This window comes from Hippopotamus amphibius, chromosome 4 (assembly GCF_030028045.1).
Source record: "Hippopotamus amphibius kiboko isolate mHipAmp2 chromosome 4, mHipAmp2.hap2, whole genome shotgun sequence".
NCBI lineage: Eukaryota > Metazoa > Chordata > Mammalia > Artiodactyla > Hippopotamidae > Hippopotamus > Hippopotamus amphibius.
The window spans coordinates 14,124,422-14,149,392 of record NC_080189.1 but is presented as its reverse complement, the minus strand read 5'-3'; the positions used below and the strand labels follow the sequence as shown (position 1 = coordinate 14,149,392).

At 37.4% G+C, this 24,971-nt stretch overlaps 1 protein-coding gene across 4 annotated transcripts in view; it reads right to left on the bottom strand.

Moving 5' to 3' along the window:
* The window catches only part of BRAF (B-Raf proto-oncogene, serine/threonine kinase), a 158,451-nt gene extending 135,927 nt beyond the window's left edge, over positions 1 to 22,524 (bottom strand). For all 4 annotated transcript variants that reach the window (XM_057730848.1, XM_057730849.1, XM_057730851.1 and 1 more), the window contains exon 1: positions 22,211 to 22,524. In XM_057730848.1, the coding sequence (XP_057586831.1) occupies positions 22,211 to 22,336 (126 nt within the window). In that variant the 5' untranslated portion in view covers positions 22,337 to 22,524. The remainder of the gene's footprint in view (positions 1 to 22,210) is intronic.
* Between the last annotated feature and the right edge of the window lie 2,447 nt (positions 22,525 to 24,971).

Below are 24,971 nucleotides of genomic sequence, written 5' to 3'. Positions count from 1 at the left end.
ATTTGCTAGAATACAGTAATAAAAGTGATCTTTCATCTTCCTAATCAGCAATCTTGTTAAACTCTTATTGTTTTTAACAATTTGTAGATATTTTTGGATTTTCTAAATACATACTCATGAAAATCTATGAATAATGATAGTTTTATTTCTTCCTTTCCAGTTCTCAGGTTTTTAAAATTTCTTTTTCTTGCTTTAGTGAAGGTCACTTTTTTTTTTTTTTCTTGACTGCACTGGATCTTCATTGCTGCATGTGGGCTTTCTCTAAGTGAGCGGGGCTACTCTTCATTGTGGTGTGTGGCTTCTCATTACAGTGGTGTCTCTTGTTGTGGAGCACGGGCTCTAGGCACTCAGGCTTCAGTAGTTGTGGCTCACAGGCTTAGCTGCTCCATGGCATGTGGGATATTCCTGGACCAGGGATTGAACCCGTGTCCCCTGCACTGGCAAGCGGATTCTTAACCACTGCACCACCAGAGAAGTCCTGAGGTCACAACTTTTAGTATAACTTTGACTAGAAGTAGTTATAATGGATAATCTTGTATCTTTCCCAGTCTCAGAGGGAAAGCTTTCAATATTTCAACATTAATTATGAAACTTGGCTTTTTAAAAAGTTGATACCCTTTATATTCAGGTTTTATGATGAATGAGTGCTCAATTTTATCAAGCACTGTTTGCAACTATTCATCAGACCATGTGTTTCTTCTCTAACCTGTTAAGATGGTAGTACAAACAAAAATTTATTTTTCTGGTATTAAATCTTACTTTCCTAGGATAACTCCAACTTGGTCATAATGCACTCTCACTTTATTTAGATAGATATCCTAATATTCTGTGAAATTTTACATCTGTGTCCCTGAATGAAAGTAACCTGTTAATTTTCTTTTAACATTTCTTCTTGTCTTGCTTTGGAATCAAAGTTAAGCTACCTCTGAAGAATTTCAGAACATTTTCTCTCTCATCGTTCTCTGGAAGAACATATGCAAAACAGAAATTTTCTTCCTTGAATGAACGGTAGAATTACTAGTTTACTTTGTGGGAAAGCTTTGACTACTGGGTTTTGTTTTTTTTAAGATTTTTTTTTAATGTGAACTATTTTTAAAGTCTTCATTGAATTTGTTACAATATTGCAAGGCATGTGGGATCTTAGCTCCCCCACCAAAGATCGAACCTGCACCCCCCTGCATTGGAAGGCAAAGTACCAGCCACTGGACCACCAGGGAAGTCCCTCGACTACTGGTTTTAAGCTGTGATACTACTTTCAAGTTTTCTGAATATTCTAGAGTCAGCTTTGGTGTTATTTTTCTAGGAATTTGTCCATTTCTGTTAAGTTTTCTAATTAATTGGCTTAAAGCCACTCATAATCCTGTTTTATGATCTTTTAAAATGCCTTCAGGGTATATGATGATGCCCCCCGCCCCCACCTTTTGTTTTGCTCCTTTTGCTCTTGGTTTTTTTGTGACATTGTTTTCTTGATCACTATCTTCAGGATTTATCCATTCTTCTTTTTAAAAAAATCAACTTTGGCTTTGATAATGTTCTCTACTGTATGACTCTCCTCTTTATTATTTCCTTCTTTATTTTCCAGGTGTTTGTCAAAATTAAATTGCTGTGATAAATGGATACTGAAGTTGACAACTAATGAGATTTCTTGTTTTGTAGTGCACACATTTAAGATGCTGAGTTGTTCTCCATGCACTATTTAGCCGCATTCTATAACTTTTTAATTTTGTTTCCATTGGGGGAGTGACTGTTATATTTATCAAAGCTTTTACTCTAATGTACACCTATCTGTCCTTTCCTTTTCCCTGTCCTTCTTTCCTTCACTGTGACACTGATTTGGCAGGAACAAAAGTCATGCATCCTGTAGAAAGTCCCACTTTCTGGATTTGGTTGATTGCTTTCTCATGGGTCACTTCCCTTGTTCCTATATTTCCCATAAGTCAGTGAGACCTAGAGTTCTGATCTAGAGATCTGATGAGACTCAAATCTTTTTATCCCCCCCCCCCCCAATCGAGAATCTTTCATAGCCTGGTGGTGGGTATTTCCTACTTTTTTTTTTTTTTGGTCAAGATTCTTTACATGTGAGAGATATAACATCTGATTACCCTACTTTTAATGATCTGAGATTGATAAACTTCCACAACTTGACATCAAAATTTTGTACTCATTCAGTTCAAGGTACTTTTTAATTTCCATTGTGATTTCTTCTTTCATGCATAGATTAATTCAAAGTAGTTGCACAGCTTATAAACACTTGAAGCTTTAAAAATTACCCAACTGATTTTTTAAATAAACATGCATTATGGAAAGAAAAGATGCTCTTTTAATTTCAACCTTCTGAAATTTGTTTATAACCTTGTACACCCTAACCCTAACCCCAAAATATCTATATGTGCCTTGCACTAGGTGCAAGAGGGTCTATACATCAGCTAGGTTAAGTTTGTTCAAATATTTTATATCTTACCTAACCTGTCTTCTTATACCAATTTATGACAGAGTGTTTAAAAATATCCTATTAAGACTGTAAATCTGTCTACTTCTTATAGTTTTGTTAATTTTTCCTATATATATTCTGAAGCTATATTTCAGGCTATCCTATATGATTAAGGTTATTAAATCTTCCTAGTGAATTGCTCACTTTACATTTTGAAGGGACTCTCTTGATTGCCAATAATGCTTTCTGCCTTAACGTCTACTTTGTCTGACATTAATATAACTATACCATATTCACTGTTAAAATATGCATGATTTATCTTACAACAGCTTTTACTTAGGTCCCAGATAAACCCCACATAACTAATTTTTTTTTAATTTGGTCTAACAATCTTCGGCTTTTAAGTGAAGCATTTAATTCATTTAGTACTTAATGTAATTGGTGCTACGTTTATATTTAAATCCACCTATCTTTGCGCTGTTTGTCCTACCTGTTCTTTGTTACTTTTTTTCCTTTCTTGTTTTCTTTAGGATAAATTTTTTTTTTAATTCCATGTTTCTCCTCTCCTAGAAGTAACAAATCTAGTTTCTAGACTCATATTTAGCCTAGAAATTAAAACATGCAATTTAACTATTAAAGTCAAGTCAATTAATACACTTTATCTTTCTCCCAGAAAATACAAGATCTCAGAAAACAGCCTTCATTTGTCATCTATTTTAATTAAGGTCTTACTAATATTTTATACAGTCAATGTTTAATTCAACGCATTCACATATCTGTCACTCTCTGTACTCTTCATTCCATCTTGCACCTCAGACCTTTATATGGAATCTTTCTGCCTAAATTTCACCCTTCAGTTTTCTTTAGAAAGGGCTGATGGACTTTGTTCAACTAGATGTTTATTTTACCCTCATCTTGAGGGGTATTTTTTTTTTTTTTTTGGTATAGAATTTATAAGTATCAGTTGGCAGTTTTTTTGAGAATATATATGATTCTCTGTTGAGAAGTCAGCTGCCAGTCCACGGTTGCTCCTTTGAAAGAAATTCTTCCTCTGGCTGCTTTTAAGAGTTTTCTCTTTGTATTTGGGTTTATGCTGTTTCACTATGTGATTTGTCTGGATACAGATTGCTTTTTATTTATACTGTTAGAACTTCACTGAGCATCTTAAATCTATTAACTGATTTCTCACCAAAACCAGAAATTGTTCAGCCAGAAATACCTTTTCAAATACTACCTCGGTATCACTCTCTCCTTCTTCACTTTCTGGATCTCTGATTAATTATGTTACATCTCACTCTGTCTGTCATGTCACTTAACCTCTCTTCAATATTTTCCATATCTTTGACTCTCGGTGGTGCATTCTGGAAAGTTTCTTCTGCCTTACCTTCCAGGTAACTCTTTCTTCAGCTAGGTATAATTTGTTAAACTTCCCCCTTAGGTATACTTGGCAAAGTTTTGTTTCTGAAATTTCTATTTGGTTTTTTCAAATATATTAAGTCACTTTTTATAATCTCTTGTTTCCTGCTTGTCTTCAAATATGTCTTTAATTCTTTAAACATAACGAAAAGCAACTGTTTTAATTCCATCTGATATTTGCAATATCTGAGAATTTTGTGGATCCATTTATGCTCTGCGCTATTTCTTATTTACAGTGCCATTTCCATGCATGTTATTATATTTTTTAAAAGAACTTACTTCGAGGTATGTGTACATAAAGAAAAACCATAGTTATATGTCAATTATATCTCAATTTTTAAAACTACACAAAACTGTATTACTTGAATTCTACATACATATATCATGTAATTTTGCTTGATTTCTTTCTTTCTTTAACTATGCTTGGTTACTTGTGAAAATGTACTATTCTTTATCCTTGAAAAATTACTGGTGGCAATTCCCTCAGAATGAAGGAGACTTTCTCTACAGATAATTTGCCTTTCTTTCTACCAGATCTTGAGAGTACTACCAACCAGAAACAGGAACCATGATAAAATGGTCCCTGGATCACCCAGGCAGGACAAATCTAACTGCTAATCAGTTAGAGGGCTAAAACTATGGTCACAACTTGAAGAGGTTTTTTTGTTTGTTTGTTTTTTAATATATTTACTTATTTATTGGCTGTATTGAGTCTTTGTTGCTGTGTGCAGGCTTCTTATTGTGGTGGCTTCTCTTGTTGTGGAGCACAGGCTCTAGGTACGCAAGCTTCAGTAGTTGCATCTCAAGGGCTCTAGAGCACAGGCTCAATAGTTGTGGCGCACAGGCTTAGCTGCTTCGCGGCATGTGGGATCTTCCCGGACCAGGGCTCGAACCTGTGTCCCTTGCATTGGTAGGTGGATTCTTAACCACTGCACCACCAGGGAAGTCCCTGAAGAGTTTATTTTAATTAATTTCCTTTTTCTTGCCCTGCTCCAATCAACCCTACAACCCCCTAGATATTGGAATTTGTAGGCAGTTCTCTTTAACCCTTAACCTAATGATGAAGTTCTTGGGGTACTATCTCCAAATTGATTTCCCTTTCTGACTCTCAGTTTGGATGAACTCTAGGCCTTGACTTCTTTCCTCTTCACCCCCATGAAGTGCACCAAAACCAAAGGTCAAATTCAAACAGACTGGCAACTGCCCCTATGGCAAAAGTTACTTCATCATCTACCTATTTCTTTGGGTTTCTGATTTTTCCTATAATTTGGCCTGGCAACTCTCCACTATCTTTTCAGTTCTTCATTCTTTAAGATTTTTAAAAATAATGTTTCCAAGATTTTTAGTTGTTTTCATCAAAAGAGTTTGTCTGAATAACCCAATCCACCATTACTGAAAGCAAATCAATTTCCCCCTTTTATGACAACTATTTTGTAATACTTCTTGAAATTCAGTGATAATCTAAATAAGCACAACTTTAAAAAGTCAATATAATACCCTAACTGTACTTTCGATATGAAAGAAATTAATTTATAATAAATATTTATTTCAAAATGTGAAAGCAATTACTATAATAAACAACATAATGAGGGAGTCAGGTGCTTGCATCTATACACAGAACCACTGTGACTGTGGTGGTTACAACTGAGTATTTGAGTCATCAATACTGTACGAGTGGCAGTGTGATCAACTGTGTGATTTTCTGAAGTGGTAAAGAATTCCTGATAAAGTTCTGATTGAAAACTTTAATATTCCTCCAATCTATGTGATACCTGAATTCCTAAAGCTTCTACTGTACTCTATGAAAAGAATGCCTCATACATAAAAAAAAGTTAGTTTCTAAGCTCAGATCATTACGATCCCTTTTTTTTCCCTGCATCAAAGTCCAGCAACTCATTCTAAGTCATGTGCTTATTTGAACAATTTTTAAATGTGCAGACTGTCCAGAACACTGTGGGATGGCTGACTCCCCTGGTCCCCCACCTTTGTAAAAACCAAAACACCTCCAAGTATTTAAAACCTTTCTTCTGGGGAAGAACTGCCCACACGCAGACCCTCTGGCTATAGAAGACAGAGAGATGTACCACCAAGCTCCCCATTCATGGAAGAACTGCTGCACAGCTGTGAGTACAGTCAGCAGACAGCCTCCAAATGTCACCTCCTTTAAGGTCTACCTCAACTGCAGCCCACATCCAGTGACCAAACAAGGAGAAGTATAGACGTCCAGCCATTTGGGCTCAATGTGGGACTCTCTGATAGGCAATCTCTCACTCCAGAGTGCCACGCTGATAGGCAAAGGTTTTGTGAGGCCTGTGTCACAATATAAATTTGTTCTCTGCTCAGTCCTGCACCGTGCCTCTTCCTCGAAGGTATTGATTCCTAATAAACATCTTGCACTGCAAAAAATGTCTCAGTATCTACTTTCACTGTTCCAACTCCAACAGTGGCCTAGTATAACATCTATCAAGTCTTTCTCTAAACATTTTTTTGTTGTTGACCTCTTCCCATCTTGAATCTACCCTACAAACACCAATTCAATCATCCTGAAACACTGCTTTCATCATTTTTATTTTAAATCTCCACGTTCATCACACTGCATACAACATAAAGTTAAATTTTTTTTCAGTCTATCACTATTTTCCACAACCCAGTGCCATCTAATTTAGCCAAATTTTATTTTGTACAATTTACTCAGCTACACTCAGATTGTTCTGTTCCTTAAACAAAATTACCTTATGTACTTCCAACTCTGATTCTTTTCAAATTCTATTCCCACTGCCTATTACATCCTTTTTCTTTCCTTCTACCTGCCTAGGTTAAACACTAACTTCCATCAAGATCTTATTAGCCTGTAACAACCTTCCATGCCTGAACTCCGCCAGCATTTCTTATTCTCCATCATCCACTCTGACACTTAATCACATACTGCCATGTGCATGCCCTGTCTCCTCAGTTAAAAGTGTTATTATCTTTTAGAAATCTTTTTTTCCCTCCAAATGAAATCTTAAGCACAATTTCAACACATTAACTTACAAAGTGGAATTTCTTTGGCTGAAGCAGAAATTGCCTCCCTAACCCCCCCACAAACCCACTGTTTCTTCCTTGCCACTCCCCACCCCTCAGAAAGTCTCTGAGTTTACCTTACAGCACTCAGTTTTCCATTTCTAAAGAGGAAAACAAAAACAAAAACAAACCCTAGTTTTACAGGACCAAAGAACTCAGTGCTTCAATATAATTCTGAAAACAAACAAATTCTGTGTACACTGTGATTAAGAATGAAAGTCTAGAGAAGAAAACTGCCATATTCCAGGTGAGTGAGAACTATCTGGACTAAGAGCACTGAAAAAGAACGCAGTCATTTAAGCAGGAGTAAGTACTATTGGTAAGCAATGAGAAAATAAATGTGAGTCCCACAAGAGCCTTGACTTTATTTTACTGAAGTATAGTTGATTTGCAACGTTGTGTTAGTTTCAAGTGTAGAGCAAAGTGACAGTTATGTATATATACATATGTATTCTTTTCCAGATTCTTTTCCACTATAGGTTATCACAAGACATTGAATATAGTTCCCTGTGCTATACAGTTGGTCCTTGTTGTTTATCTATTTTATATACAGTAGTGTGTATCTGTTAATCCCAAACTCCTATTTTATCCCTCCCTCCCCCTCTCTTTTCCCCTTTGGTAACCATAAGTTTGTTTTCTGTGTCTGTGAGTCTATTTCTGTTTTGTAAATAAGTGAGCCTTGACTTTTTTTTTAAAGGCATAGAACTGTACTGATCAAGGTAGCCACTAGCCAAGTGTGACTATTTAAATTTAAATTAAATTAAATTTAAAAGTTAGTTCCTCAGTCCCACTATACACATTTTGAGTACATAGTAGCCACGTGTGGACATATTGGGCAGCAGGGAACATTTCCATCATGACAGATATTTTGACTGAACAATGCAGTACAGTCTAGAGAGGGAGTAGACAGATACCAACAAAAAAACCCAAAATACAATTTAGTAAGTAAAATGATATTGGTATACTTCAGGATGCTATAAAAGCACAAAGTGGAAGCACCTAACTAGGCCTTGGAAAGAGGTTAAGGAAGGCTTCCTACTGAACTAAGTTTGAAACGTTTGGGGGATGGGTACAGGGGAGGGAATCTATATTTCAAGCAGCAGGAAAAGCATGAGCAAAAACACAGGTCAAATTTGGAGAGTTTTTAAAAGAAAATAATAGGATAGCAATTGCTTCACTATACAGTATAAAAATTAGACTGCAATGGTGGGGATGCTATGCTACATAGATGAAACAATAAATATTCGAAAATATTTCAATAAAGAAAGAATTATTTTTAAAAAGAAAATTAGCAACCAGACATCTCCACATTTAGCTTACATTCATAGCAGGATAATGGCCAATACTTCATGAAGAAGTAAAAATTCATGTTCTATTTCCCAATGCTTCTGTGTTTGTGAGTCAAAATGAGAATGACTCATATCAATTATTAAATTGCCTTGGGAAGTTATAATGAACTTTGATCTGAGGACAAGTTAGGAGGCCCACAGTGCCGTTTGGACAGCTGCAAGTAAAATATTAAGTAAAATAACCTAATACTGCCTAAGAATTTCACTATTTGTTCCTAGTCCATTCACTTTCACATGCTCCCTAACAACTTTTAACACCTTTACCTTTCTCCTTAAAACACCACATCCCCAAGACTTACTCTTCACTGATAATCTTGAGTCTCACTTCACCGAAAAAAAAAAAAAAATGATGCAACTGGAAAAGAATATGTACAGATTCCCAGTATCACATCTATCTACCTATCAGCATCACTATTCCAATACTCTGTCTTACCACCTATTATCAAAGATAAAGTGTTTATGCTCCTACTGAGAGCCAATCCTTCCACTTTGTACAGCAAATCCCTTTCCCTTTTTCCTCTTCAGACATTCCTTCAGTAATTCTCTCTCTCTTCTGAAATCACAGATGTTTTATTCCATAATGGTTCATTCTTACATTATATGCCCTTTTTTTTTTTGCATCATTAAAAAAATTCCTTGACCGCATCTCCCTCACTAGCTATGGCCCCATTTCTCACTTTGCTTTTTAGGAAAAGTCTTCACTATCTTCACTTTCCCTCCTCTTCTCCCTTAATATCACTCAATCAGAATTATCTCCCTCGGCATCTTATTGTGTAAATCATCAATACCACCAATACCTTAACCCAATGATAAATTCTTAGTCTTTATCTTACTTAACCTAGCAGCATACACAAATGACCATTCTTTCTGTTAATAAGTTTTCTTCATTTGATTTCCTACTTCACTGGTTGCTCCTTCTCAGGTTCCTCCTCGTTTTTCCAACCTTGACTTGCTTCTTTTTCCTATCTGTACTCATTCCCGTGATGCTCACATCAGTCTCACAGCTTTAAAAACCACCTAATGTACAAATAGCTCACGGAGCTCAATATCAAAAAAAAACCAAACAACCCAATTAAAAAATGGGCAGAAGACCTAAACAGACATTTCTCCAAAGACAACATGCAGATGACCAACAAACACATGAAAAGATGCTCAACATCACTGATTATTAGGGAAATGCAAATCAAAACTAAAATGAGGTATCACCTCACACCGGTCAGAATGGCCATCATCAAAAAATCTGCAAACAATAAATGCTGGAAAAGGTGTGGAGAAAAGGGAACCCTCCTAAACTACCGATGGGAATGTAAATTGGTACAGCCAGCATGAAGAACAGTATGGAGGCTCCTTAAAAAACTAAAAAAAGAGCTACCACATGACCCAGCAATTCCACTCCTAGACTAAACAGTGGCTAAACGGGTTGGCAAGGTGGTCTTTATCCATGCAATACTTAGGAAACCAGGCTGATGAACAATCTACCATTTACAACACATGGTATCCAACTTACCTTAAAGATCATCTCTGTTACAGCTGGCCAGAAAGGAAAAACAGGATGGAAGATGATGGTATGGACTAGACCTAGAACTGGTGCACATTGCTTGTGCTCATATTACATTAGCCAGAACTTAATCACGTGGCTAGACCTAACTACAAGGGAGAAATGTCTAGCTGTATACTCAAAGAAAATAAGGCATAGATATGGTGAATGGTCTCTGCCACTGAACCTCACTCCCAAAGTCCAGACTCATATATCCAACTGGTTACTTAACATTTTGGACATCTAACAGATGTTTCAAGCTTAACATGCCCAAAACTGAACTCTTAATCTGTGCCTGGCCCTTCCCCATTGACACCTCTCTTTCTTGCATACCTCACATTCAATCTAACAACAAATCCTGTTGGCTCTATTTTCAAAACATCGAAAATCTGACCACTTCTCAATACCCTTACTGCTACCAATCTGGTCTAAGCCACTGCCTTAGAGGACTGCAAAGAGGCTCCTCCCTGGCTCCCCTGCTTCTACCCTTGCACCTTTACACTCTACTCTCTATATAACAACCAGGACATTCCCATTAAAATGTAACTCGGATCATGTCACTCAGCTCTGGCTACTCAAACTCTGTACTGCTACCCATTTCACTTAAAGTCAAAGTCCTTACATGACCTTCGGTCACGCTCCCAATTCCTACCCCAACACCTCTGAGATTTCACCTCCTACTACTCACCTCCCTTCTTCAAGACACCTCAGCAACTTTGGCGTCCTTGCTGTTTTTTGAATAGGCAAGGTACATTCTTTACTCAGAACCTTTGATCTTGGTTCTTCTGCCTAAAATGCATTTCTCTAACCTCCTAAAATCTTTGCTCAAATTGTCACCCTTCTCAGCTAAGGCCCTACCCTGATCTCCCTATCTTAAATTGCAACCTAACCCCAAACCTTACCTGTTCTCCTTTCATTTTTCCATACTACTTACTCTCTTCAATCACACTATACAATTTTCTTTTTATGTGGCTCTCTGTCTCTCCCTCTGTCTCTCTGTTTCTGTCTCTGTATTTCTCACACAGACACACACACAAACACAAACACACACCCCTCCACCAGAATGTAAGCTAGATAAGGAAAGAGCTCTTTGTATTGTTTTGTTTTCAAACGTACTCCTAAGCAGCTAGATTACTACCTGGCATAACAGACACTCAAATATTTATTGAATACATAAATACCTATTGTCCTATGAAATGACTCAATACCAAATTCATTAATGTGTTTTGGAAGGATGACAAGGCAAATGGTGGGCCACAGCTTTAAAAATGCCAAAACACAAGTCCTAATGCTTACCATTTTTCCTATACAGACACAGTCTTTCTACTATCATATGGAGAAGTTGTACCTCTTTCCTATGAAATGTTTACCCAAAATATCAATATGTTGCCACTTTAAGTTTCTTTAATTCAATAGTGATTTAAAGGTAACCTTAATGGAATGTCAGCAACATTCAAACAGTTCTGCTAGGTCAATCATCACTCTTGCATTAAGAACCATTCGAAGTTTTTGACAGCTAGAGCCCTGTGCTAAGTATGTCATTGGACAGTCTTTAAAAATGCCATAAAGATTTCTGAAAGGAAATTTTTGAATATATTTACCTTTGTCTTGAAAATTGGCAGAAAAATAACACTACTATAATTTTGTGAGGGCTTTTACATATTCTCACGCCACCCCTATTTTTCAGTGCAAAGCATGAGGAAGGGCAGGAGGAGAGGATCAAGAGTTGCCAGTAAGGGCTTCCTAGGTGGCGCAGTGGTTAAGAATCCGCCTGCCAATGCAGAGGACATGGGTTCAATCCCTGCTCCAGGAAGATTCCACATGCCACGGAGCAACTAAGCCCATGTGCCACAACTACTGAGCTTGCGCTTTAGAGCCTGAGAGCCACAACTATTGAGCCCATGTGCTGCAACTACTGAAGCCCATGTGCCTAGAGCCCGTGCTCCACAACAAGAGAAGCCACGGCAATGAGGAGCCTGTGCACCACAATGAAGAATAGCCTCCGCTCACTGCAACTACAGAAAGCCCACATGCAGCAATGAAGACCCAACACAACCAATAAATTTAAAAAAAAAAGTTGCCAATAAAAAGCAGGCAGCATATGAATTGCTATGACACAGAATAGTTATGACTTCATGACTAACCTTTTCTCTCAAATAGCCATCCATGATAACCAATAACCAGAAGTTTGATTCATAAATACATATAGAGGGACTTCCCTGGAGGTCCAGTGGTTAAGAATCTGTCTTGCAATACAGGGGATGCCAGTTCAATCCTTGGTCAGGGAACTAGGATCCCACATGCTGTGGGGCAACTACTGAGACCACGCACCACAACTAGAGAGCCTGTGTACTGCATCTATAGAGCCCTCGCACCGCAGCTACTGAGCCAGTGTGCTCTGAAGCCCACACACCACAACTAGAAAGAAGCCTGCGTATCACAATGAAAGATTTCATGTGCTGCAACTAAGACCCAACGCAGACAAAAAATAAATATTTTAAAAAATAACAAAATACATATAGAAACTTAAATTAAGTGCCAACTCAGTAGTAGAAAAATCATCTGCAATAGAGTTACCAAAAAGTTACACGAAACTAAATTCTTATGTATAATGAAACAACTTAAAATTGTGTAACTTACTGTTAATATGAGAAGACATGCAGGAAGAATATATGGGTAGAATATTTCAAATCTTAGATGCAAGCATGTAAAAACTAAGATGAAATGAACACTTTTCAGTGGTTGCAGAACAGGAACGTAAGGACTATAATGAATCATGTCTTTCCTACCTGAAATTCTCTGACACCATTCCCATGGAAATGCAGTAATATAATGTGTAAAAAATGAATTCTGAGTTATTTAAGAATAATTAACAATAGTTCTTCACCTTTTTATAGTAAAAAAAAAGTTAGAAAGGCAATAATTGTTTGGGATTCATAGAAAAGGATTTTTTTTAATAATAAATGGGAATTACATGACCTTCATACAACATTACCAGAAATTTACTAATAAGAACTCTTTAAAAATAAAACTCTCAAGTTAGTAACTGTTTGAGTTTTTTCCTCTATGCTACAGAGAGATTTCTAAGTAGAGAGTATAAACTTTAAAGCAGACTAAACGGGATCAGATTCAAGGTGACAAAACAAAACAAACCAAAAAAAACAGAGGTGCTAACTATTTACAATGTTACTTCTGGATCTAGCATCCCCTTTACTAAAGTGTATCTATAAGCTCAAACAGAAATTTACTTTGCAAAATAAGTGCTGTAATGTAGTAGCAAATACAGTTTAAAAATTCTAGGCCAATGGAGGAGCAACCCAAGCAGTATTTTAAACTGTTCCAAAATATTCAAAGGTAAGTAAGTGACTAATTCAAAGCATCCTAAAATTTTATTTAATTTAAGCTGTTCTGGAAATAAAAACTCAATTTTTTCTGATGTTATTAATTTAAAGGTTATATATATTTAGTGAAAGAAAAAATATAAAGCAAGAGTAGAGTATTTCTCAATTTAAACACAAGGCATCTTTTACAATAAGGAGATGCATACTTTTTTTTAAACACACTAATTTTGGAACAACTGTTGAAAACAGTCTCCAAAAATGTTATGGTTTTCTCTCCCTGTAAGTGCCATTTCAAAATGTGCAAGGTAGCCAAATATAATTAGAATAATACTACTTAGAACATGAATGAAAGTCTGAATGGTATCTACCTTCCCAATTGTCACATGATCCTGTACTGGTCAGGTATTCAAGACATGCTCATTAAGACTTAAGTCTTCCTTCCTTCATAAGGAAATGTCAAAAGCAAAAAAAAAAATCAGGAAACGTGTTCATAATTCTTAAGTGAAAATCATGACTAGAAATATCATTTTATATTGTAGCGAAGCCCTCCAGGCTAAGCAGTGAAAAGCTACCACCATTGTAATTTAAAACAAGGTAAAGGGTCCTATGGGTCCCAATGAAAAAGGCAGAAACATGACCAAAAACCATCATATGCTTATCCTTAGTAAGAACAGTTTAATGATGCCTCTAAGAGTAATAAAGGTGCTAATTCTGCAATATCACAGAACATAAGTTTCAAATGGAAAAAATTACAATGAAGATAGAGAATGACATAGCTAGTATTACAAACTAGTATCCCCCACCATCTGACTGGCATTTTCCATGACTTTTTTGGTGACTATACATCTTAACATATTCACTTTCACTCAAACATATCTTGATTACAGTTAATATTTTTGAAATATGATTTAAAAAAACATTATTAACTTTTTAGTGCCACCTGTTAGGATATCATCTTCATTTCTTATAAAGAAATTAATTTTGGATGAAATATGTTTTCTTTACCTGCCACTTTTCATAATCTCTCCACCAAATAATTCAAGATAAGGGTGTGTTAACTATATACGATAGTGAGTCTTAAGCTTTTTTTGGGGTAGAAGACACCTTTGAGAACTGGAAGAAAATTATGAATCCTGTTGTTTCAAAAATACAATAGCACAAAAAAATTTAAAAAATCAAATTTTAAAGTTCTAAAAACACTATGAACTGATCTACCTAATTTTGAGACTGAACTATAAAGCAATCAAGATAGTGTTGTACCAGCCAAAGAAGAGACATATAGGTCAATAAGACAGAGTATAAAACTCACAAACATAACCAATCAATTTCAATAAAGGTGCCAAAGTAACTACAACAGAAAAAGGTTAGTCTCTTCAAAAAAAGTGAAAAAACTGGCAGTCCATATGAAAAAGAATGAACAAATCTTAACCCTTACCTCACAATACATACAAAAAATAATTCCACATGGATTACAGACCTAAATCTAAAAGCTAAAATTGTAAAACTTCTAGAAGAAAACATGGGAGAAAATTTTATGACCTTAAGTTAGACAAAGATAAACTGGACAGGACACAAAAAGCATAAAACATAAAAGAAAAAATTGACTAAATTGAATTTCATCAAAAATAAAACTTCTACTCTTCAAAGGACACTTAGGAAAATGAGAAGACAAGCCACAGAGCGGGAGGCATGTGCAAAACACATTATGACACAAAGAACTTGTATCCAGAATTTGTACACAGCACTCTTACAACACCATAATAAGAAGGTAAATACAGAATAAGATGTGAATGGATACTTCACTGAAGAAAATATACGGGTAGTAAATAAGCATATAAACAGATGTCCAACATCATTAGTCATTAGGAAAATACAAATTAAAACCATGATGAACTACTACTGCATACACACTAGAATGGCTAAAACTAACAAGACTGACAATCCAAGTGTTGCCAAGGATAGAGTATGGAACTCTCATTCATTGTGGATGGCAATGCAAAATGGTACTATTGCTTTAAAAAAGTTTGGCAGTTTCTAATAAAGTTAAATATCAATATATACTCACAATATGACCCATTATTCCAAGCTTTAGGTCCTTACTCAAGAGAAATAAAAGCCACTGTCCACACAAAAATCTGAACACAGACGTTTATAGCAACCTTAATAGCTGCTGAAAACTAGAAAGAATCCTATTACCCATCAACTGGTAAATGTAGAAATAAATCGTGCTACATCCATACAATACTACTAAGCAATAAACAGAAACTAATTACTGATATATGCAACAACATGGGTGAATCTCAAAAATATCAAACTAAATGAAAGAAGCCAAATACATTAAGACCACATACTGTATGATTTCATTGTACATGACTTTCCGGAAAAGGCAAAGCTAGAGATCAGACCAGTGTTTGCCAGGGACTAGAGGCGGGGTGGGGAGGAAAAGGAATGCAAAGAGGAACTGGGGAACTTTTGATGGAAATGTTCTATGTCTTGATTGTGGCAGTAGTTACATTAGTCAAAACTCATCAAACTGTGTTTAAAATGGTACATTATAGTATGTGTAAATTATATTCCAATAAACCTGATTTTTAAAAACCAATTATAAATTTTCTATAGAACTCTAACCCACACCTTAATTTCAGAACCTCAAGTATGATATACTTAGTCTCCCCTAGACCAGGAGTCTGAAAACTTTGGCCCATGAACTAAATCTGGCCCACCACCTGTTTTTTGTACAGCTCACGAGCTAAGAATGGTTTTTACATTTTTAAATGGAAAAAAAAAAAAGGGATATTTCATGACATTCAAATTTCAGTGTCCATAAACTTTATTGGAACACAGTCACACTCATTCATTTACATATTGTCTATTAGCTGCTTTTATGCTACAATACCATCGTTGAATCTGTTCAGTCCTTATGACAAAGACAGAGCAGTTAGATCCACAATGCCTAAAAATATTTACCATTTGACCGTTTACATAAGTCTGCTGACTGCTGCCTTAAACAGAAGTTGTTGAAATTTTCTATGCAGATGATTACACTTAGGAAGATTCACATCAACACAAATCTCTCTTCCATACACAGTAGCTCTAAAATTTATACAGCCATTAAGCCCTCCCTCCCCTCCTTTTTTTCAAGGAACCCACATGTAATGCAGATAAATGAAGAACTTCAATAGTTAAGGTGTAGTGGGACTAAATGGAACTTGAGGTAACCTCTGAAGAAGGTCCTAGATATCCTCAAAACAGTATTTTTCAAACTGTCTGTTGCAACCAGGTGGTTGTCAATCTAATAAATTGATTTTATGAGTAGCATTAAAACAAGAGAACTGAATGGTACAGAAAATCAGAGTGCCCCATATCTAATAGGGTTTCCTTCACTAATTATTTGAAAAAAAATTTTTTAACTGAGGTTTGGTTGATTTACAATATTACTTTAGTTTCAGGTGTACAACATAGTGATGCATTACACTCCATTTAAAGTTACTATAGCACAGACATATATATAGTACCAACTGTTAAATAGATAGCCCTTTGTTGTATAACAAAGGGAGTCCAACTCGAAGATGGAAGATGCCTTAGAGGACTGGGACAGGGAGGGTGGGGGGACTCGAGGGAGGGTGGGGGCGGAGTTGAGGGAGGGAGGGAATATGGGGATATGTGTATAAAAACAGATGATTGAACTTGGTGTACCCCCCCAAAAATAATAAATAAATTAAAAAAAAAAGAAAAAGAAAAAAATAATAAAGTTACTATAAAATATTAGCTATATTCCCTGTTTTGTGCACATTAACTCTTTCACTAAATATCTGAGTACATATGTGCCAGATGAGGATAAAAATATGTACAAAACAGACAAAAACTGCTTCATGTATATAGGTATTAGGGCAACTCAAAATCTGTATTTCTAACAGTGCTAATGTGTTTTTTAAAAACAGTGCTAGAGCTCTACAGTAATTGGAAAACCACCACCCTATGGTACATTTGTCCCCAATGTGCTCTCAATAACTGCAGCTACATTATAAGAATGAAAATGATGTTTCATTTGATGTTACAGAGCTTCTAGAAGATACAAACTGGGTTCAGAGCAATTTTTATATTCTTTATCAAGAGTATTCCCAGGACCCAGAAAGAAATGTAATGTTATTTAGCATCACTTTCCCTCTATAAGCACAGTCCTGATATGGGAAGGAACAAAAATAATAGTTTTTTAAGCCCAAGAGAAAACATGAATACCAAAATAATCTCAGAGGGTAGAGGGGAGAAAAAAATAATTGCTTAATGTTAGGGTGGAGGCTGTATTAAAGAGTTTCTTCTGACTATCGTGCTAATTATGAATGATCGTAAATTAGGTTGGTAGACAAAAGAAAATTGAAAAATGAAAACTACCTCCCAGAACATGTCAATGTCTCCACCAAATATTTAAGGAAGGAATGGAACAAATGAGGCTAGATTTTTGGTTCTTATATTAAGTATCTACAACATTATGACTATGAAAGCACTGCTTACAAAACAGAAAAGCTCCTAAACAGGCTCATCTATTTTGAATTCAGAAGTTGTATAACTATTGCTGATCCTGACTTTACAGAATAATGAATGTAGATGAACTAGAAAAAGAGAATGAGTAAAGGACTTAAAACAATTCAACTTCTGAGGAAGACAAAATCCAGTAAGAGCCACTGACTATAAAGGCTTATTTCAATGACAACTTGAGGCAGAAATGTAGGAAGCACAGGAACATACTGAATTTTATAAAAGGAGAGGATTATGACACAAAATGTTCACTAATACTCAACTAAATTAATATCAAGATGTCAAAGGAAAAAAATGCACTTTTGCATGCATGTCTAAAGGAGAAAAACAGCTTTTATGGTTGTTGAAAAAGGAAGAACACTAAATAGCTGCCTCATTCTTCAACAAGGTAAGCATCAGGTCTTAGAAAATGCTAACAAAGGAAGGTAGCCTGCTCCCTCCCTTTCTTCACTACCACTCATAGAACGTAGGTGTCCAGTTGTTACGACCTGATCAGCTTCCTAAACAGGAAAGCCAGCGACAGGGAATCAAGAAAAATCAGACTTCTCTAGCTTGTTATCTTAATATAATTTTTCTGGCCTATTATCTAAATACAATTAAATCAAGTTTGCTTTCAGGTTTTACTACATTCAAGGATTCAAGTACCCACTTCCAACTTTCCTTTCTTAACTGTTTACGGACAATCAATTCCTTTAATAGTCAGCATATATAAGTGACTGATATCAGAAAAATTTTCTAAATGAAAGAAGAGGTGAGTGGATGCCTAAAGTAGGGAGTTCATTAAATGATAAGAAAGACTACAGAAAGGGAACACTAGAAATACCAAATTCACACAGTTATTATATAGTTTTACGTAATAGGCATGTTTGGTCCACCTGTGAATGTACCTTAACAAATATTAAAAGCAATAGCCAGAACTACAGAAACACAAAGTTTAGTAGGCCTACAGCTCTGCAGAAGTATGATGTAATCCAGCCTGGTTTGGCATAATTCATAAAGATGTGTTTTAATACAGTGGACCTCATTATAAAGGATATTCCATCCCAGAATACTACTTAGTCAATGCATTATTATCATCATACAGCTTAACTAAGATTGGTGATAAGAGATCTTGAAAAAAATAAAATTTTAATTATAATGCAATTGTAACAGGCTCCCTTCTACAAAAATACAGTACAAGGAGAACAATTAACAAATATCACACCCTGGCACAACACTTTTTTTAAAATAGAAGTATTTTTATACCATATGGTTACATTGTCCCATAGTATACCATATGGCCATAGAAAGAAAGTAACATCAGGGAAATATAAATGGTCAGAAGTAAATGTTTAATGCCAAAAGTATAAGCACATTTACTTGATAAATATTTAATAAGCTCCTGTCATTTACCAGAATATTCTATTTTGAGTGTCTACAAAGTAATACAAATATAGGACATGAAATCTGTTTACTTCCCAACATAATTTTAAAAACTAAATCTACATCCTATGGTCAAGATATTTGATACCAAGAATTAAAAAAATTAGAAATAACCTAATATAAAAAATTGTTAAAATCACAGTATATTTGATATGTAAAATGTTTTAACTATATTGCTAAGTTTAAAAAATGACAAAACCACATACACTATACTAGCATAAAAAGAAGTATACAGATATATACTAAAATGTTTATAGTAATTATAATCTTAGTGGCAAGATTACAGATAATTTTCTAAAACTTCTTGTACTAATTTTTCTAATTTTTCAATAATAAATGTGCTTTTCCTCTGAGAAACATTTTTAAAACCTGTATTTCACTGTCAAGTAAGGTAATTCTTTAGATACCTTTTTTTTCATTTCTTTCCATGCACTTGACAATTATATTTCTTTAAGTGCACATAAGGAAGACAGTTCAATTAAAAGACCACAGTACATTTCAGTTTCCACTGAATTAACAAATACCAACTTCAAATTTAAAATTATTTCTTGGAGGAATTTATTCTACCATCCATAACACTGCTATCTATATTCAAACGAGATTCATTTTAACCCTTTACTTCCCCCTCCCCCAGTCAAATACATTTATTATAAGTTCCTATAAGAAAACAGAGAGGAAAAACTACTATTCATCATTAACCATTAAAACCTGGCTGGAGGAGGCAGTGAGAAACACTTCTAACTAAAATTAGTTGAGTATCCTTATGGTTTCAAGAGATACTAATGTGTTTTCCAATTATCGCCAATTTAAACTTGAGGTTTAAATTCATCTAGCCTAGAGGTTCTCAAATAATTGATACATGAGAACCGCCCAGGAAGTGTGCTCAATACAGAAACGCAAGGCCCTATCCCTCACCTACTGAATCTGAATCTTCAGAAAGCAGAGCTCAATCTGGCCCTTTCAAATAAGATAGCCGACACTGTACTTAATAAGTCTTCTCTATTATCATTGCAAACTCTTCTAATAGCTCTGAAACAAAGTTCTCAATGAAAACAATGTTACAATCAGAGAATTACAATTTCATAACCCATGCCTATTAATTTACCCATTCTTCTAGATACAATTCAACAAAACCACACAAGCACTACAGAGTAAAGCAAGCCTAGAGGCACCTGTGCGGAGTAAGACAAAGAGGCATATCCGATTCACGGAAAAAATAGAAAGCAGATGTGACCCCCTAGTACTTATCCATTAAAAACAATGTATCCTAAAAATAAATTTCCATGTCAACGGAACAAAGCTGTTTATAAATAAGAAGGACTGTGGAGGTGTGGGGAAGACAAGAGGAAGCTTCAGCAAGTTAAGTACCAAAAGCCAGGAAACAAGGCAGAATGAATGGCAACTGAGGACCAGGAAAACGGAATAAACCAGGAAATGTAAGAAGGGAAGAGCTCTATCCTTAAAATCTAAGAAGTTGGAAGAAATGAACAGATATTAGAGGAAACTGATCTGAGCAGAAATGCAAACAGAAAAGTATAATGTATATATACATAAAAGATATATACGTATATATATACATACATGAGAAATTTAGATGAGATCAAATGATGGTACAGAACACATCTTGGGCATAGATGAAAGTGGTTTAAGAGAATGAAAAACAAATATTATTGCGAACAAACATACTGAATAGAGCAAGCAAACTGAATGAATTTCCAAAGTAAAGATGATGAAGCAGGAAAAAGAGAATTGCACTTACAGAATAAAGAATGAGACGTTATGAGAACTGGGAAACAAAATGTAAGTACTGTAGTAGGAAGGAAACTTTGAGCAAAGTCAACTAAGTCACGTTATCTAATCAATAATTGTAAAGCACAGTTATTATACCATACATTATCTCATTATTTGTAAAGGACAATAAAGTGTATTATTTTATGTAATAAAATACCAAACACTAAATGTAATAAATTTTACGTAATAAAAACCAAAATGTAAACAAAGTAATTTGACAAGGTGATAAGAGGCTAAATAATGGCTGAGAGCAGCGAGGACTAAGGAGGAAAAAGTCAAAGAAAAAAATTGGGGCAAAAAAGGAGGACAACAGAAAGAAATAAATCACACCTATCAAGAAAAAAATGGGTAGGAATAAACAAAGAGGTGTAGATGCACAACGGAAGGCTGACTAAAAAGTGCCAGTAGTGCAAGTGAAACCTGACGGAATCTTGACAGCGTCAGGATCCAGAAAGTAAGTAGTTCCAAAGCGTCCAGAAGGATTTGTGACGAAAACAGTGTTAGGGAGCGGTGGAATCAAGCAGAGGGCCTCAACAGGACTAAGATAAGAGAGGTGCAAAAATGGTCGTAAGTAACGCTGAGGTTAGAAGGCTGGCAGGTCCGACCACTCGCAAAGGAGCGGGGCGGCAGATGGGACTGGGATGGGGGTTACCAGTCGGAACCGGGGGCCTGAGACGGGGATGGAGGAAAGAACGGAAACAGTGACATTTAGGGCTGAAAAAGTAAAGGCCATCCGCTGGTTAAAACAGGTGAAGAGAAATCCCCCCTAACAAGTAGAGAAGTGGAAGGGAGGGCAGCGGCCGGAAAAGGGGGAGAGTAGAGAGGGAATGATGCGCCCCATCATCACCGTGACCGTGTGATAATTACACACAACATTAACTCGGGCTGGGGTGCCGGCCCCGGCTACTAACCTACATCTTCCACCCGGATGCCGCGGCCCGCCTCCCCCGCCCCCCACCCCAAATAAAGAAAACATCCAGGAGATGCGAGGCTGGCTACCTTCAGCCAGCCGTGACCTTCTCGGACCAACCCTAGGTCTCGCCCCCTATTGATAGCCTCCTGCTCCACCACCGCTGCCCGAATCCCTCAAGCCCCAAGTGCGGGCCAGGGAAACCCCCCTGGGCCATTGTGTGTGTTTACGTAGCGAGGAGCTGCATGACGGAGAGGGACCGGAGGGGAATGCCCGTCTCCCAGCCCGCAGAGCCCAGAGCAGAAGGCGGCTGAGGGCACCGGAGCCCCCACCGCCACCTCTCTCCCCAGAATAAACACCAGCCAGCCGAGCGAGCCCCGAGACGGGAGGGGTGCAGGGGGCGCCGGCACTCACCTCCTCGGGAATGGCCGGGTCCGCAGCCGAAGAGGCCGCGGCGCCGGCCTCGGGCTCCATGTCCCCGTTGAACAGAGCCTGGCCCTGCTCCGTGCCGCCGCCGCCGCCGCCGCTCAGCGCCGCCATCTTATAACCGAGAGCCGGGCCCGAGCGACCGCTGCTGGGCGGGGAGGGGGAAGGGAGGCGGAGGGCGGGGGGAGGCGGAGGCGGAGGGCGGGGGGCGGCGGGGAGGGACGGCCGGGGCGGCGCCGGCGGCGGCGGGAGGGCGCCTGGGCCACCTCGGGAACCGGCCTGCAGCCCCCGGCGCGGCTGAGTCTGAGGGGATTGGGGGAAGGACGCTAGGCGGGGGGCGGGGGCAGGGGGCGGAGACGACTGGAAGTCGCCGCGGCAACGGCGTCACCCGCGTGTCACGGTCGTGACGTCACCCGAGGTGCGTGACGTGATCCTCGGAGCGCCCTCGCGCCGTCGTCAGGGGAGGGTGTCTTCCCCTCCTGCCCATCCTCCGGCTCGCCCGTTTCCTCCGCTCGGTCGTTTCCATGGGCTCCGGTTAATTCTCTCTCCTCCGTCCTGAGCCTGTTCTGTAATGTAGGCTTTACTAGAAGAGGAGGATGGTGTTCGAGAAGAAGTTGGAAACCTAGAGGGAGAATGACGGGAAGCCCATTACTACTTGTGTTATTTCCATTGCAACGAACGTCTCCGTGTCATAAAAATAAGACTTGAAACCCCAAGGTTGCAACAGTCAAGCAGTATTTGGCAGAAATATATTTAGGAAAAGCCAAGTTACGAGAATGATGCTCGGATCCTTTTCATTAAAGGATTTGGCCTAAGTGGGTCTAAATGGAAGTCTAAAAGCCCTTTTTCTTCATCGTTTAGGAATAAGATGTTTAGTCTGTTTTTCGTTTTCCAGATTCATTCATTTAACAAATGTCAGTGGATCACTTTCCATGTGCTAGGGCCTGCGCAAGCCACGGAGCATTCTAGACATTTGAAGCATCCAAACTTGAATCATTTTTAAGAAAATCATTCAAAATATTTTAAATAAGTTTGCGCTGCTCATAAACAGAATATTCCAAGGAATTCTTTATGCACAATACACATGAAAACAACAGAGGAGAGGTAGATTACCTTTGAGAGGCCCCATTACAGAATGGAATTAAAGAAACCCAGCTTATTATTAAAAACACATGTATGTGAAAGGAAAGGGGACTATGCAGGGGACAAATTTTTAAGGAAGGGAGAAATGGGAGTGAGAAAAAAAACAGTGGAAGTTACTGTGAGCTCCCAATGGTATGCAGTTAATCACAAAGTAACCTAAACATCAAGTCACGAGAAGCTTTAAAAGTGTCCTACCCATGAGAGGAAACCCATCACTGACCTTCTTGTACTCACCATGATTCAAGAGAGAGAAGGCCGTCCTACTGACTTCTGAAGCAGAATGTATGTGTGTGGATAGAGTCAACATGAACCCAGGAGCTGATCCTCACCCCAAGGTAAGGAGTTGTGTGTGAGACTGCTTGTTTAATCAGAATATTCATGTTCCCCTACATTGAAAAATACAAACCACCACCTATCGAATAAGCTGTTAGCTTCTTTGTACTTTCCCTTCCAAGTAGAGAAGTCTCCTTGAGGTGCTAAATTTAAATCAAAAGGTGGCTCGACAAAAGTAGTGTAAATGAAGATGATCCTAAGGGATAATGTCATCAAGCTGTACTAGGCTGAAGCGCCCTTTTTTACTATAGGAAAATCTAAGCAGACAAACAGAACCAGCAGCCAGTCATGGCACCTTTTACCCTTGATACCATCAGAGACACAATTAGCAGAGTTTTTTTATTCTCTAACAGTCCTATTTCATTTTCAAAAAATCAGTCCCTAGAAATATTATATTATTATAACACTTCTTCATAACATTTAAAACTCCTAAGATTTTTATTCCATTGGTTGCATTTTAAAGTATAGCCTTTTTTTTTTTATTGGAGTATAATTGATTTACAATGTTGTGTTAGCCTCAGGTGTACAGAAAAGTGAATCAGTTATACATATATCCACTCTTCTTTTTTTTAAGATTCTTTTCTCATATAGGCCATTACAGAGTATTGAGTAGAGTTCCTTGTGTTATACAGCAGGTTCTTATTATCTATTTAAAAGGATTTATCCCAGGGATGCAAGGATTCTTCAGTATACGCAAGTATGGTCTTCTTCATCAGCCACAATCTGTAGATCATATCTTACATGATTTTTTCCTCCACAGGATGGCTGATCTCATCAATTTAATAATGATTCTTGTTAGCTTTCATGTATTCAACATTTTCTGACTTCATCTTCAAATTTGTGATATATCTTATTGATTTCCCTAGGCCATTCTAAAGACCCACAGGATCCACATGGGAAAATACAGAGAAAGCATAAACGTTGGAGTCCAAAGATCAGGATTTTAGTGTCACCATGCCACATCGTGGCTATGTAATCTCCAGGCTGGTAAGCACAAAACCCTGTTCATTGTTGTTTCAATCTGCAAAATGAGGGTAGTGCAAAATAATGCCAGCCTATCCATCTGTATCATTGTGAGGATCAAACATGATAGGTTTGTCCTTTATAAAACATAAAGTTACTCTCTCAGTCAGAATTCAGACAAGGCATAGAAGACGTGGCTTATTCCTGCTCCTGATGTGTGTGACCTCAGCTGAGAAGATTGAATGCCTGGAGGTGTCTCAGTCATGGGAGCCTAGAATCATCTGGAGGCTGATTTGCTCATTTGTCTGTT